The sequence below is a fragment of the Myotis brandtii genome, unplaced genomic scaffold (genome assembly GCF_000412655.1).
Source record: "Myotis brandtii unplaced genomic scaffold, ASM41265v1 scaffold879, whole genome shotgun sequence".
NCBI classification, from domain to species: Eukaryota; Metazoa; Chordata; class Mammalia; order Chiroptera; family Vespertilionidae; genus Myotis; species Myotis brandtii.
The window spans coordinates 362,973-378,028 of NW_005371595.1; the positions used below are offsets into that span (position 1 = coordinate 362,973).

At 47.3% G+C, this 15,056-nt stretch overlaps 1 protein-coding gene across 1 annotated transcript in view; it reads right to left on the reverse strand.

Annotated features, from left to right (window-relative positions):
- Positions 1–15,056, reverse strand: part of MERTK (MER proto-oncogene, tyrosine kinase) — a 104,462-nt gene that overhangs the window by 14,344 nt on the left and 75,062 nt on the right. The window contains exons 9-13 of the mRNA XM_014532311.1: positions 9,834–10,254; positions 7,224–7,377; positions 4,090–4,175; positions 1,341–1,436; positions 565–645 (exon numbers count right to left, since the gene is read on the reverse strand). Coding sequence (XP_014387797.1) covers positions 565–645; positions 1,341–1,436; positions 4,090–4,175; positions 7,224–7,377; positions 9,834–10,254 — 838 coding nt within the window. The remainder of the gene's footprint in view (positions 1–564; positions 646–1,340; positions 1,437–4,089; positions 4,176–7,223; positions 7,378–9,833; positions 10,255–15,056) is intronic.

The following is a 15,056-nucleotide window of genomic DNA, read 5'->3' on the forward strand; positions in this document are numbered from 1 at the left end:
CTGGCTGCTCAGCCCTGCCTTGTGAACTAGAGACACTTTCATACCAAGTTTCTGGAATTAAAGCAACTTAAGAGAGACATTTAAAGATCTCCACTAGGCTAAGTGACAGTAGCTAGTGACAGGGACACACACTGTGTGGTCAACTTGTATGAGGTACGCAGAGCAGTCTAATTCATAGACAGAAGTACAAGAGGAGAGCTAGGGCAGTGGTCGGCAAACTGTGGCTCGCGAGCCACATGCGGCTCTTTGGCCTCTGAGTGTGGCTCTTCCTAAGCCTTAGGAGTACCCTAATTAAGTTAATAACAATGTACCTACCTATATAGTTTAAGTTTAAAAAATTTGGCTCTCAAAAGAAATTTCAATCGTTGTACTGTTGATATTTGGCTCTGTTGACTAATGAGTTTGCTGACCACTGATAGGGGATCAAGAGCTGTTTAACCAACCAAGTTTCAGTTTTGTAAGCCGAAAAAATTCGGGAGATGATGGTGGTAACGGCTGCACAATAATATGAATGTACTTAATGCTTAAACCTAGAACGGGTTTCGTGGGTGACAGGTAACTCACGTTTCATGGTCTTCACGGCCACTTTCTCGGAAGTTCCATCCTGCTGACCAAGACTTCCTTCCATGACAGACCCAAACTCTCCTGTGAAGTAAAACAACAGCTGTGTGGACCTTGTGCAGTATCTCTCCTGATCACAGAAACACCACAGAGCCAGAGGCACGTTCTCACGTGGCCCGAGGACCCATACACAGCAGCAGGCAGAGCTGCCAGGCCATCCGCACTGGAAACCCAGGGCAGAAGCCAGGTACTAACCTCCTGCTTGTCAGCACCAAGGCTGGCTTGGATTTAGCTCAGATCATCACTTTATTACAGGAGAACATGGGAAGTGTTTTTGAAATTCATAAAGTAGAAACTCTGAACACCATCATCATTCATCCTAACACCAGAATATCAGGTTGACAGATTAAATATGTATGTGCACCCTTGTCCCTATTTAACCAGGAAGGTGCCAGGAATTATAAACTTGAGAACTAGAGGAATAAATTTAAATGATATAGGAAGCCAACTAGTGAATTACATGCTTTTCAATGGAGGAAGGGAATTCATATTTTCAAGGCCTACCGCGTGTGCTAGACACTACAGAGCCCCATTCATATGCCCAATCTTAGTTTCAAAAATCACTATTCACTTTTTCATTTTAAATGATAAAATAGAAATCTTTGTATTATCACTTAAAGTCACAAAATGGTATTTTATGTAACAAATCTGTATTTTTAAAAATTACTGTGAACTGCTTACTTTCTTATCCCACATTTTAAAAGAATTAAACTGTTTACCTTCACCCAGAATTTTTCCAAGAATTAGAAGGTTCCTGTCAATCATAACATCTTCCAGCTTACGCTGCAGCTCCTCGCTGACTCCCAAGCTGCTTACTGTGAAAGAAGTGACAGGGGACATATGAGTGGTCAGTGTGCTTCCCCTCACTGGAATATAATTAAAATTATATATAAAGCCCCATCAAATAGTTAAATGCTTTCTCCATGTTATACCCCATGGCTCTTCTCCCCCAAATGCCAGTAATAAAATATCACACTTAATTCTACTATGATTACAGCAGATAAAATGAACCCTTCAGGCAAGATTAATTCTGAAAATTTCTAAAAATCACAACCACATTTGTCCTTCCCATGTGCAGTATCAGCAACTGGCAATCAGCTTCCTGCTGGGGAGGTTCAGCCCTGACTAGGGGTGAGGAAGAGAAGTCAATAGGTGTTTCCTAGTGGAGTATTTATTGTTACATCCCTAAGGACAGGTCACAAAGGAGCCTGGGGCACTTCCCTTCCTCCCTGCCAGGGAAGGAGGCGCAGAAACCAAGAGCACAAGCTGAAACACAGAGCACAAGCTGCTGTGGTACATGAGCCTCATCACACGGACATGCCAGTGCTAAGCTAAGCACCTGGTGGAGGCCTGGAGAACAAGATCTTCTGTAATAAGGTGCAGCACTGACAGGAAGTGTTACCAATAAGAGCCATTAACCAGGGGAGGGAGACCCATTCAACGACTACTTAGCAAATGACTCCGGTTGTGCCCCCGAAAGGCAATGAGCAAGGCTTTGGAAGAAAATAACAACAGCCCTGCTGGTGTTGCTCAGTGGTTGAACCTATGAACCAGGAGGTCACGGTTCGATTCCCTCCTGGACAGAGCACATGCCCAGGAAGCAGGCTCGATCCCCAGTGGAGGGGTGTGCAGGAGGCAGCTGATCAATGATTCTCTCTCATCACTGATGTTTCTATCGCTCTCTCCTTCTCCCTCAACCTTCCTCTCTGAAATCAATAAAAATATATTAAAAACAAAACAACAACAAGAAAAAAAACCATGTGGATAATCTGAACATTTTAGCTCTTGGTAAAAAATTTTTACCCAAATGGTCCTCCAATATAGAAAAAAAAAATTGATGTAAATTAAGAATTTTTTAAAATGTAAGAACATCTGCCCAGCGGGTGTGGCTCAATGGTTGAGTGTTGACCCATGAACCAGGAGGTCACGGTTCAATTCCCCATCAGGGCACAGGCCCGGGTTGTGAACTCAAGGATCAAGCCCATGCAGGAGGCAGCCAATCGATGTTTCTCTCATCTATCTCTCTCCCCCTCCCTCCCTCCCTTTCCTTCCTCTCTCTCTCTCTCTCTCTCTCTCTCTCTCAAAAATCAATAAAAACACTTAAAAAATATAATAACATCTAAAAGTCAAACTTCTAGATTAGAAAAGGAAGGAAATTGTAACATTCTATATATCACACGAGTTTTTATTTCATACAACCTATATACCATCGTTCTTACATTTGGCTTGTTATTTTGGTGTTTTAGCAAACACCCAGAAGCTTAAATATGAAAGTCTTTGCACATACTTTTGTTGTAGGATTCAGGGCAGGAAGAATAGGCAAACTGAGACAGTAAAGTTAAAACAAGGCCCAATAGTGTGGGGCAATTTGCAGCCAGCTTGTAACTAACAAGCCATTATCCACCCCAGCCAAGGACACAGAGCAAATGGTTAAAAACCTCCCTAATGAGAGAATGCAAAAAGGGAGGGAGAAAGGAGAAAGGAAAAAAGGGCTGTTTTACTCCCTAAGCAGAGAAGCCAGCAGTCTCAAGGCTTGGTAAGATACAGTTGCCAGATTCTTCTCATGAATTCTGGGAAGGCCACAACAAAGTAAACAAAGTGAAAAAGGGGACCTGGAGAATTAATCTGCACCAAAATAGTCAGCAGAGGAGTTCAGAGACCCATAGACAGGGAGGTATATAACCCCTCAGACCCCCACCCAACCTGCTCTTCAGATGAGCCGAGAGCCTGTCTGTGCTTCATAAGCCAGATGTATAGGTTTGCTTGCTTTGTTTCTGCTTTATTCAATAAAGATGCATGCTTTAATAAATTGGCTTTTCTCCCCCCCCCCCCCCCCCCCCCCCCTTCTAAATTGGCTTTTCACAATGCCAATTCATTTATACGAGAAGACAAGGATCAAGGTTGAGGACAGCCCTCTCCCACTGGCTCCCGGGGCTGTCCTGTCTTGTCTGGTAACACCTCTCTGGTGTCAGTGAGAGATGCCTATAACACTTTCTACACATTTCTGGAATTATTCGAGAACACAGAACTATGTGTTTATTCCCACTGGTCAATGAGAAGAACGCCCACTCTGAGTCAGCAAAGCCCAAACCATAATTGATACCAAGGGTGTCAGCGAATCGTTCTGAGTTGGGGGCCAGGAAATGACAAGCTCTGAGATGGTCAGTTGTTTTGCTGTTTCCTTTAAATCCCTGACCTCTACCCACATCTCCTGCCACTTTTCAAGGCATCTGGAGGCTGTCACCCCATCTACTTCACCCCAGATTTCCAGGAAGCTGGCCGGCAAGGAGGCACAGGGTCATGTCTGACTACCTACTTGCCGCTTGCTGAACACATCTTGCAGGGTGACGCTATCGATTCTTTGATGCCTTTGGCTTTTGTGAGAAATCTGTCAAGGATTCTGTTGTTCTTTCTTTGCTCTTAACTATTTTAACTTTTGCCGGAAAAGAGAAATGGAAGTCAACTTACGGGTGAGTTCGATGGCTCGCCGACTGAAGGACTTCTTTGCTGTGTAATTGACCACCAGTTCCACGTCCTCGCCCGTGAAGGCGTTCCTGGTGAACGAAACAGACAGCTCAGGCTCTGCAGGGGTGGGGAACGCCCGGCCATGTAAGACCCATGAAATCATTTGGTCTGGCCCTGTCAAGGCATTAGGGGTGAGTTAATTAAATGTTTGACCAAACATAGCGGGCTAATTTTTAAGTTGATAATTTTGTATGGCCCGTGAATGATGATATAAATACCCAAATGGCCCTTGGCAGAATAAAGGTTCCCCATCCCTGGGCTATAGCAACTGCAGGGGCTGACCCGACTGCCCCGGCTGTCCCTGCTCCTTTTACTCCTCGACATGCTTGTTAAAATCAGCTTGCCATTCATCAACAACCCTGCAGGAACTGACATGATGATTATGTAGAATGTATGGTTAACTTGAGGAAAACACCATCTCTCCAACAAAACAGCCCTCTCATCCATGAGTATGGTACACACTTCCCCACTTATTTTTCTTCCACATTATTGGTCAAGTCTACTAACTTTTCCCACAAAGTTCATGCACATCTGTTGGGCTTATTCCTAAGACGGTGATATTTTTCATGCTGCTTTGAGTGGGGTCTCATTCCAGCACTTTGTCCTTCGTGTATTTTAAAACCAGGATCAAAATATTTTTACTAGTACAACATGTCATGTCCTCCTAAAGAAAGCAAGAAAAGAGGGTGCCTAGGGAGAATTTCCGAAGACTGGGAAGGGCAACACTGCTATGTGCTGTTCCTAAATGCGTGGCTCAGCCTCAGAAGGCAAAGCAGCACCCTCTGCTTCTGTGCCCACCCCTCCAGCTTCCCTCCGCTGCACGCCTGGGGGCCCCCACCAGGCCCCTGGAGCTCAGCACCGCCAGGAGCTTTGGCCATCATCTCAGGGGTTCTGTCCTTACTGAGCCCACGTTTGAGGTGGTCTAAGAAAATATGTCTATGCATCCTTCTTTTTAAAAAAAGATTTTTTTATTGATTTCACAGAGGAACAGAGAGGGAGAGATAGAAACATCAATGATGAGAGAGATTGATCGGCTGCTCCTGCATGCCCCACACTGGGGATCGAGCCTGCAACCTGGGCATGTGCCCTGGCTGGGAATCAAACCACAACCTCCCGGTTCATAGTTCGATGCTCAACCACTGAGCCATGCCGGCCGGGCTAATGCATCCTTCTATATCAATTATTGTTTCCTCAGCGACAGCGACGAATGCCCACTTGATGACACATACTGCACGGTGCCGCTAGTGCTTGAGGGCACCAGCATCTTAGACTCAGCGCCTCTCCGTTCATGACTGAGTCTGAAAGCCTCAATTCAGAATCACGGCAATGGAACTGGTAATAACTTCAGAGACCATTTAGAGAGAGACAATGCCAAGAGAACCTGGATAAAGTAAGACTTGTTCAAGTGACGGGATGAATGCCAGACCCCGGGCGTCACACCTGTAGTCTGGTGCTGCCCCTCTGTGGGCCTTTACATGTGCTGCTCTTTCTGGCTGAAATGCTCTTCCCTTCTCTCATCTAATCAACACCTGCTCTTTCTTCAGTTTCTAACTCAGGGATCATCAGCTCTGGTGGGAGGCCTTTCTGGCCTTAGCACAGTCCAATCTGCTGTGCTATACTCTACTCATGAAGGTTCTGTGACAGAGAACTTGCTACAGTTCCATTTTTTATTAACTTGTGTGATTACTGCCGGATTCCCCAGACTGTGGGTCCCATGAAGGCAGGGGCAGCGCCTGCTTTGTTCACCACTGTAACCCAGGCTATCACAGTGCCAGCACCTAGTAGGCCTTCAATGAGCTACTCCTGCACCTTCTGCACAAGGTCTCTGCAATGAGCCCCCAAATTATACCTAGACCCTGGGGTGTGTTTTAATCAACCCAATGCCAAGGATTTAGGTGAGATTTTGTCCGTGTCTTTAACACAATCGTGCTTAGAATTTACACACTTAAGTAACAGAGTTGCTAAGTACTGTGGGTACTTGACCACCAGGACTGAGATGGACACAGAATGGGCAGGCTAGCCTCCACAGCTGAGCTCCCCCTCCACGTCCACGGGGCGTTTCTGAGGGAGTGCACGGTGCTGAGGGGTGGGGCTGTGAGACAGGCAGCACAGTTCCCGCCCTTCCTCATCCTGTCCCACTCCAAGCTTCCCTCTGCCCCGAGTGACAAACTGGATTTCAGGGAAAGCCAAGCGCCCTGCACAGGCGCTGGAGGAGCTGAGCCCCAGAGACAACGCTGGCAACACGGCCTTGCGTTCCCGGCTGCCTTCATGTGGCTTCTCAGTTTTCTTGACATTCAACTGTTTGGTTATGAAAGTCAGATTATAGAAAGTAAGAAAAAGAGCTTCTTATATAATTTGAATGTGAAAATATAAAGGTTTCCTCTATTAGAAATAATTGATCACTACAGAAAATGTGTAAAACACAGGAAAGAAAAAAAACCACGGGATCACCCACAATTACAGAATTGCTAATGCTTTGGTGAATTTCCTTCTCATCATTGGTACATACATATTCTGTTTTATTTTTGTGCATAATTAGGGTCAGTTTAAAGGCTTCTAATCAAAGTGCTCATTTAACAGCAAGGGAGTTTGAGCAGCGAAGGCCTGTTGATGGTCTTCTCTGTGCAGACCCCTCCGGCTGGCTTTCCCTGCGGGCTGCCTCTGTGACACTGGCCTCAGTGAGGGCGCTGCCCGCCCAGAGTGAGCACAGACAGGGCTCTCAGAACACCGAAGAGCCGGCCGGTAGGACAGGCATTGTCACAGCATAACGATCTATCTCATCGACACCACTGAAGAGAACATTTTTTATTGCTGTTAATCCTCACCCGAGGATATTTCTTCCATTGATATTTTAGAGAGAGTGAAAGGGAAGGAGGGAGAGAGTGAGAGAGAAGCATCGATGTGAGAGCGACACATCGATTGGTTGCCTCCCAAATGCACTCCAACCAGGGCTGGGGATCGAACATGCCCTTGATTGAGAATCGAACCCACTACCCTTTGGGGCATGGGCCGATGCTCTAACTACTGAGGAACACAGGCCAGAGCCAAACAAAACATGTTTTACCTGGGACACTTACCCGAACCTCGTCTCCTGGACTCTTTTTCTGATGGCCAGAGAAACATACAAAACCAGCCCAATCAGAATAAATCCGCAGAAGCAGCCGAGGACGATGAGCACGGGGTCTGTACTGCCAGGTGTTGGAGCTGACGAGGGGGCCAGATCTACCCAACCTGAGAAAAAGCCAACGGAAGCAATTCAGAACATCTCCTGGGATCCGAAACACACAGGAAACACTGGCTTATAATGGGGAAGAGCAGGTAATCGAGATTCCGTGACCCACAAACATAGGCAGTCCTCGCTGAGACTGCGTAGAGGTCTCAGGCATCAATGGTAACCATGTCAGCAACAAAGGTATACGGAAGTGAAAATGGGCAAATTAACATTCACCTGGTCTACTGTAACTCACACACTGGAAACACTGAGAATTAGGCACGACTGTTTCCTTGTAAACACGTATCAAGAGTGGTGTGAACAGGGCGGGCCTCCTTCGGGTGTGTAACTTGTGACGAGGACAGAATCTACTTTCTGTGCCTGCGCGTTGTCGCGCTCCATTGTAAGTTTGGATCTGCTTCCGACAACTTATCCTTTGTGCTTTCAAGGCTATAGTACCTCACAGAGTTCCTTCGTGTGAAGATCTTTGCCGGGGTACCTCCGTCTGGAACATCTCCCTCCTTTTGGGTACAATCACTTCATTCATGTGGGCAAGCTCACCTTTTCTGAGTCCCTGGCTGTGGATCTAAGAATCTATGAGCTCTTTCTTCCATAATTCCACACACGTTCAACTCAAATTTCACTGCAGCTCATTTTTCCTTTCTTTACTACACTTTCATCTTTGTTCGCCAACTCTCTTCCACGTCTCCATTTTTGTGCAGATGTCACGTGGGTTTGTCACTTATGGAAGGGGGCAGCACGGTGATATGTCTTGGATGTGAGTGAACTGAATCATGCAAGTACAGTGACTAGCCACGAACAGAGTCTGAGAAGTAGCACACCGGCTGTGGTCACGATGAGCCTGTTAGTTATGTGGATTTGTGCACTGAGGACCCGGCAGTGAAGTGTGTGTTTTATGCAGGTCTCACAGTTAACATACGATGGTAACTCACATTTGAACCATATTGTTAAGGAACGGAGTTATTTCACCGAACAATGGTGACTGAAATGCATGCATATTGGAATCGTGCCAAGCAAGGACTGCCCGTATAGCAAAGCTTTTGTAATTCTGACTTTTTGTTGTTGTTAATCCTCACCTGAGGATATTTTTTCCCATTATTCTTCAGCGAGAGTGGAAGGAAAGGAGGGAGGGAGGGAGAGAGAGAGAGTGTGAGAGAGAAACATTGATGCAACAGACACATATCAACCAGCTGCCTCCCACAGGTGCCCTAACCGGGGGCAGGGAGCAAACCCGCAACCCAGGTATGTGCCCCTGACGGGGAATCAAACCCATGACCCTTCGGTGCTCGAGCTGTTCTCTAACCACTGGGAACACTGGCCAGGGTGTAAAGTCTGACTTTTTAACCTGTGCATTTAGAATCGGAATCTTGTTGACTGTGAATTTCTACCAGGCAGATAGGCCTGGTGTCTCCATCACCAGTTACTAATGGTCCCCAGTGCAGAGGTTATGGGCTGCCGGGCCTGATATATGGCTCCAATTCTGCACTTGAGGGAGAGCATATGAGAGAGTCACTGGAGGAGACCGTCGGGGACTCACCAGTCTGCTCAAAGTCCCGTTTGCTCTGAGTACAAAAGCTGTGCTTGCAAGGACTTGTAAACACACAGGTCACACTGATATACATAGATGCCTGGTGCAGAGGCTATGGGCTGCTGGGCCTGATATATGGCTCCAATTCTGCACTTAAGAGAGAGCATATGAGAGGGTCACTGGAGGAGACCGTCGGGGACTCACCAGTCTGCTCAAAGTCCCGTTTGCTCTGAGTACAAAAGCTGTGCTTGCAAGGACTTGTAAACACACAGGTCACACTGATATACATAGATGCCTGTGCATGGAGTTGATGACACCAGTTTAACATCAAACAACCCAGGGCCGGACACAGTCAGAACAAAGCTGGCTCCCCTCATCTATGGAAGTAAGCACAGTGTTTGGGCCACTTGGGGTACACGGTGACCCCTTGCCAAAGAACACTCCAATGACACGCAGGAGCTAGAATGCAGGGCCGGGCATTTAGCTCAGGGAGCCCAGGGCTGTCGGAGGGCGGCTTCTGCAAGAAACCCTGCATGTTCTGGACTGAGCAATCATGAAGCTGCCTCAGGCCTGAACGGGCAACAATGGGACAAGCAGCACTGATTAAAACAGCAAAACAAACTATCAGTTCTAGAGAGTGAAGGGTCAGCCACACTGCCTTGCCAACATTCCGTCGGCACATCTCATTTAACCACATTCAGGAAACCAAGTCAAACCCTGAGAGGACTGATCCTCCTAGTAAGTTAGAACCACTCGTAGTCACGCTAGTGGAGGCCTCTCACACTGAGGTGTGACCCTATCGAGTTTCTTTACCATGGCAAACGGGTCTTTACGGTTCAGCCCTAAGCCAGCTGTCCATCCCCCAGCTGGCCATCTGTGTGCTGCCTGGATGCACGGCTCCAGCAGCTGAGGGAGCCCGGCTCTCACCGTGTGCAGGGACGAATATTTTCACGGGGTCACTGAAAGGCCCGGCCCCTCCTGTGGTGACGGCGGCGATCCTCACTGTGCATGTGGCATTGTGGACGTGAACGGGGATCTGAACATGGCTGCCATCCTGGCCGACTTCCTCAGACAGCTCTTCCTGGGGACAGACAAGGAAGTAAAGGAAATGAAACACTAAGCTGCCCAGGGCACGTGGCCTGCTCTGCCACAGTTCCTCCTGAGGGAGTCCTCCCACCACATCCCAGGGGCCAGTGGCCATGATTCCACAGCGTCCATCCTTGCTCAGGCCACAGCCAATGGAACAAAAGGGCAGTGACACAGGAACACAGGGACACAGGTTGGCTGTTCTGCCTGCTCGCCAGCCCTGCCCCCACCGCAGGTCGCCTTCTGTGTGTGGGGCGACCAGCTGGGCGGGGGTCTTGGCCTAGCACTGCCCACATCCCTTGCCACCCAACCCCAGTTCCCCATTCACCATTGGGTGATCGGAGCCTGCCGGCTGGGGAAAGGGACCGAGAGGTGGTCACTGCACCTCATACTGACTGGTCGAGCAGTCATTCTGGTCGTTCTGCCATTAGGGTCAATTTGCATACTAGCCTTTTATTAGATAGGATATTGTTGTCTCTATTCACGTACTGTGCGTTAGATTTGCAGGATTTATTTACTACTCGGTACAAGTCAGTACCAAACCTAGTTTTGATGATGGGTTAGCTGGCCATTCTCTAATTTGTGAAGGACAGAAAATCATCAGAGAGTCCTAGTAACTCCCTGGTCCAAGCCCACATCCTGCAGCCCTGTCCTGTGTGAGTCAGGCAGGCTGTGAGGAAAACGCATCTACTTCAGAGTTTAGCACCTCACAGCTCTTCAATGTACAAGACCTTCTGCCTGACCAGGAACATGGGTACTTTTTGTCTACAAAGACTCAAAAACAAGACTTCATGTGTGAGAGAAATTAGCTCAAAATAAGAGGAAATGGGTAACTGAGAAAGAATTAAATCCCTAGCCCTGGCTGGTGTGGCTAGGTGGTTAGAGTGTCAGCCTGCACACTGGAGGTTCTCAGGTTCAATTCCTGGTCAAAGGCATGAACCTCGGTTGCAGGCTGGATCCCGGCCTGGTTGGGGCATGTGCTGGAGGCAACCAATAGATGTGTCTCTCTTACATGGATGTTTCTATCCCCCCCTCCCCTCCTCTTCCACTCTCTCTAAAAGTCAATAGAAAAAATATCCTCTGGTGAGTATTAACAAAACCCATTCCCCTCCTCCCCACCACAGCAATCACCATGCTGTTGTCCATTCTCATGAGTTCCCTTTTTTCTTTCTTTTTTACTCAATCCCTCCATCTCCCTCTCCCCTCCTCTTCCACTCTCTCTAAAAGTCAATGGAAAAAATATCCTCTGGTGAGTATTAACAAAATCCATTCCCCTCCTCCCCACCACAGCAATCACCATGCTGTTGTCCATTCTCATGAGTTCCCTTTTTTCTTTCTTTTTTACTCAATCCCTCCACCCACTCTAACTCCCTAACCCCCAGAGCTGTCAGTTTGTTCTCTATCTATGAGTCTGTCTCTGTTTTTTGTTTATTTTGTCCATCAAACTCCACGTATGAGTGAAATCATATGACGCTTGTCTTTCTCTGACTGGCTTATTTCACTTAGCATAATGTTCTCCAGGTCCATCCATGCTGTTGCAAAGGGTAAAATTTTCTTCAGAGGAATGACTTTCTCATTTCCACCTCCTGTCCCTTAAATGAGTAAAGAGCTAATAATCCATGTAAAGTGCTTGAAATGGCGGCTGCCTGGAGCAAATGTCACCCAAGTGTGGCGATGGCCACCATCATGGCTGTTGTCATCATGCTGAAACCCCAAGTATGGAAGTGATGGCAGGCACGGCTTATGGTCACACATTTTGGAAATACACAAAAATTACTCCATTCTAGGGGTGGGATTACAGTAGATTTTGAAGTAGTGATTAGAAAAATATATGATAAACATTTTAGTGGAGGCTTAGCATTTTTTTTCTAAGAATATTCTTAAATGGTAACCTCCAATATAGTTTTAAAATATTACTGTTTTTTAAAAAGTGATGTCACTGATCCATTGTTTTGATGCCAAGTGTATGAAGAGAGGCATGACCACATCCATATCCTCAAGTATTTCAATTCTGATTTTTTTTTAATATTTTATTGATTTTTTTACAGAGAGGAAGGGAGAGGGATAGAGAGTCAGAAACATCGATGAGAGAGAAACATCGATCAGCTGCCTCCTGCACACTCCCCACTGGGGATGTGCCCGCAATCAAGGTACATGCCCTTGACCGGAATCGAACCTGGGACCCTTGAGTCCTCAGGCCGACGCTCTATCCACTGAGCCAAACCGGTTAGGGCTCAATTCTGATTTTTAAAGCGGACAGAGAAACCCATTTGAAATCCCACCCAGGCAGGAGCCACCCTCAGTGTCAGGTGCCAACCGCAGAACGTGGGGCCGTGTTCCTGGCACGAGCTGGTCTGGTCATGGGCACAGGCCGTGCAGACTGCGTAGTTCTCATTTATGACCTTTCATTTTTCACCAACACAAGCCCGTATCCTCAAGGACTTAAAATATAAGAGCGTTTTCAGGAAATGAAATCGAAAGCACAGTACGACACTGATTACAACTTTACTCGCAGATAAAACCCGAGGACCTGGCCTGTTGGGGATGTAAGAGCATGTCTTCCAGAACAGGATGTCTTGTGTCTCACGTGGGCCTTAGCTCATCAGGGCGACCACAGTGGTGCTTGTATTCAGTTATCAAAAGACTTTAATATGCTCTACTCTGTGAGAAGGCACCACCCTATCTTTGTAACTCTATTTAAGAATATGGCCCTTTTTATTGCCTCAAAGAACTGTAACACTCAGTGGGGCAAGGACTAGCAGATAAAGCTTCTGTCCTGCTACAACAACAAAGGTAGCTTGTTCAAAAGGGTTCAAATTCACAGGCACCAATGCAAAACTCTCACACCTTCAAATGCGTCCTGTCCTTACTTCTTTCTGCTAAGAGGCCACACTATGGAATTTGAACAAGACACTATATTATGAAGAAAACCAAGGGCATCTGGGGAAGAGCAGTGAGGCTCTGAAAAATACAGTCTTTGGAGTCAGCCAGACCTGGGTTCTGATCCCAGTGCTACCACCTCCAAGCTTTGGGATTCTCGGAAAGTTACTCAACATCTCTGAGCTCCAATTTCCTCAAATGAACATTGAGAAGAGGAGTGTCTTCCTCAACATGTTTTTGCAAGGGCTAAGTGAGTTCCTTCATGGAAAACACTTAGCACATGATCTTGCACAAAGGCTATTTCTTAATTCCTATACCATGTCCCAGAAGGTGCTGTATCTGGTCTTCTTTCCCTATATATCTAAGTCCTTCTCACAGAAATGACCTTGTAGTATCTCTCAAGGCTGTCCTGTATCATTCAAGGCTGTCTTGTTCCCCAAACTGTAACATTCATTTAACACATTGTAGGTTTCTCCTCCAGGCAAAATGCACCATCCTTGACGGATCCTTGATTAAAGTGTTTCAGACCTCTATCTGGCTTAACAAGAACCACGACTATTCCTCATATCTAAAAATGACACCAGTTCAAATGCTCTGCCCTCCTTTGACACTGAGAGAGAGGGAGGATGGAGGGAAGGAAGAGGGAGGGGCACTTGCCTACACCCAGGAACGCAGCGTGTCAGGAGGCAGAGTTCTAGGCCAGCGAAGGAATCTTCCAACACACTGGGGCTTCCCTGGGTCTTTGAAGAAGTTGGTTCTCCATAATAATCTGCCATGAAACTTCCCTCCGATCGAGACCTCTACCCTTCCAACCACAGCAAAACCAGCATTAGAGCCACAATCCCACAACAATGAGCTCTGTAAGAATGACATGGATCAAATCGAGTACCTAACATCTGGGCAATTCCCACGTCAAAGTTAAACATATCTCTTCACTGCAGAACATCAGAGAGCCTTGAACTTGCCAGTAAGCACTTGGGTCTTTAAGAAAGGACATAATATGTAATATTTTATAAACTGATTTACTTACTGAATTATTTTCTCATGGAAGTCTACTGATATCTTATGCGAATGAGAATGAGATAAGAAACACTAGTCCATACTCATCAAAGACTGTCCCATTCACTGTCAAGCCCAGTACAAGTAGCAACCAACTGCAGATTAGCTCATGCCAGTGTCCTTACTTAGCAGGACACAGGTAGCGGCTGCCCTTGGCCTGCATAACCAGGTAGGCCCTAGAGCCAGCACACCTTCTGGACAGCTTCAGATCACATCAAAGCACCTCCTAACCACCTCCACAAGCAACACACTCAAGAGACAGACTCAGCAGGCACCCAAGTCCCTGTGAAGTAAGTCCTGCTCGATGGTGTGGGCCCCTGCATGGCTGATCCTCCACTGTGGTTACAGCCAGTCCTTTCAGCCAATCGGCCAGAGAGTAAATCCCTCCCATGGATGTGTCAACAGCAGTTAATGCTCAACTATAACAGGAAGGTGTACAGCCCACACGGGGGTGGGGTGCACCTGGGGTGCTCAGCTCGAATAATCATGGAAGCTGTGCCACAGTACCCTATAGGACACCTCTACCAAGCCTGGGTGACACAGCAGCTTTACCTAATACATAGAAACAGAGGTAAACACTGGAGTTTGCTGCCTCAAACAACCACTTCAAAAATACAACTAAAAGACGTAACGGACATCATCCAGAACCACAGGAAGGCTGGCTGAGTGGGAATTCTACAACTAGACTAAGGTGCGGAGTGCATGCGGAGCGGGCTGGAGGCTGAGGGCGCGGTTGTCGTTTTCAATCGGGAGGGAGTCTCAGGCTCTGAGCTCCAGTTCCGGGCGAGTCTCTAAGGACCCACACTCATACGGGAGAAGCGGGACTGTCTGGCATCGCTCAGAACCCTAGGGCAGCTTTCTCTCCATGGGGCTTGCAGCGACTACTGGGACACTGAGAAGCAGAGCCTCTGAGGGCAAGACTGAGAGCAGCCATAATTGCTAACCCCGCCCTGTGATCCCGTGGGACCTGCCCCGCCCAAGCCCTGCAGGGAGGCTTTTGCTGGATAGCCTCAGGCAAAGGCTAGATTAGCAGCACCTCCCAGATCCAGGAGCCAGGAAGCCCAGAGGTCAGAGTGGGACCATCCAGTTTGCAGCTCCCTGGAAACATAAAGGACACACTCCTCA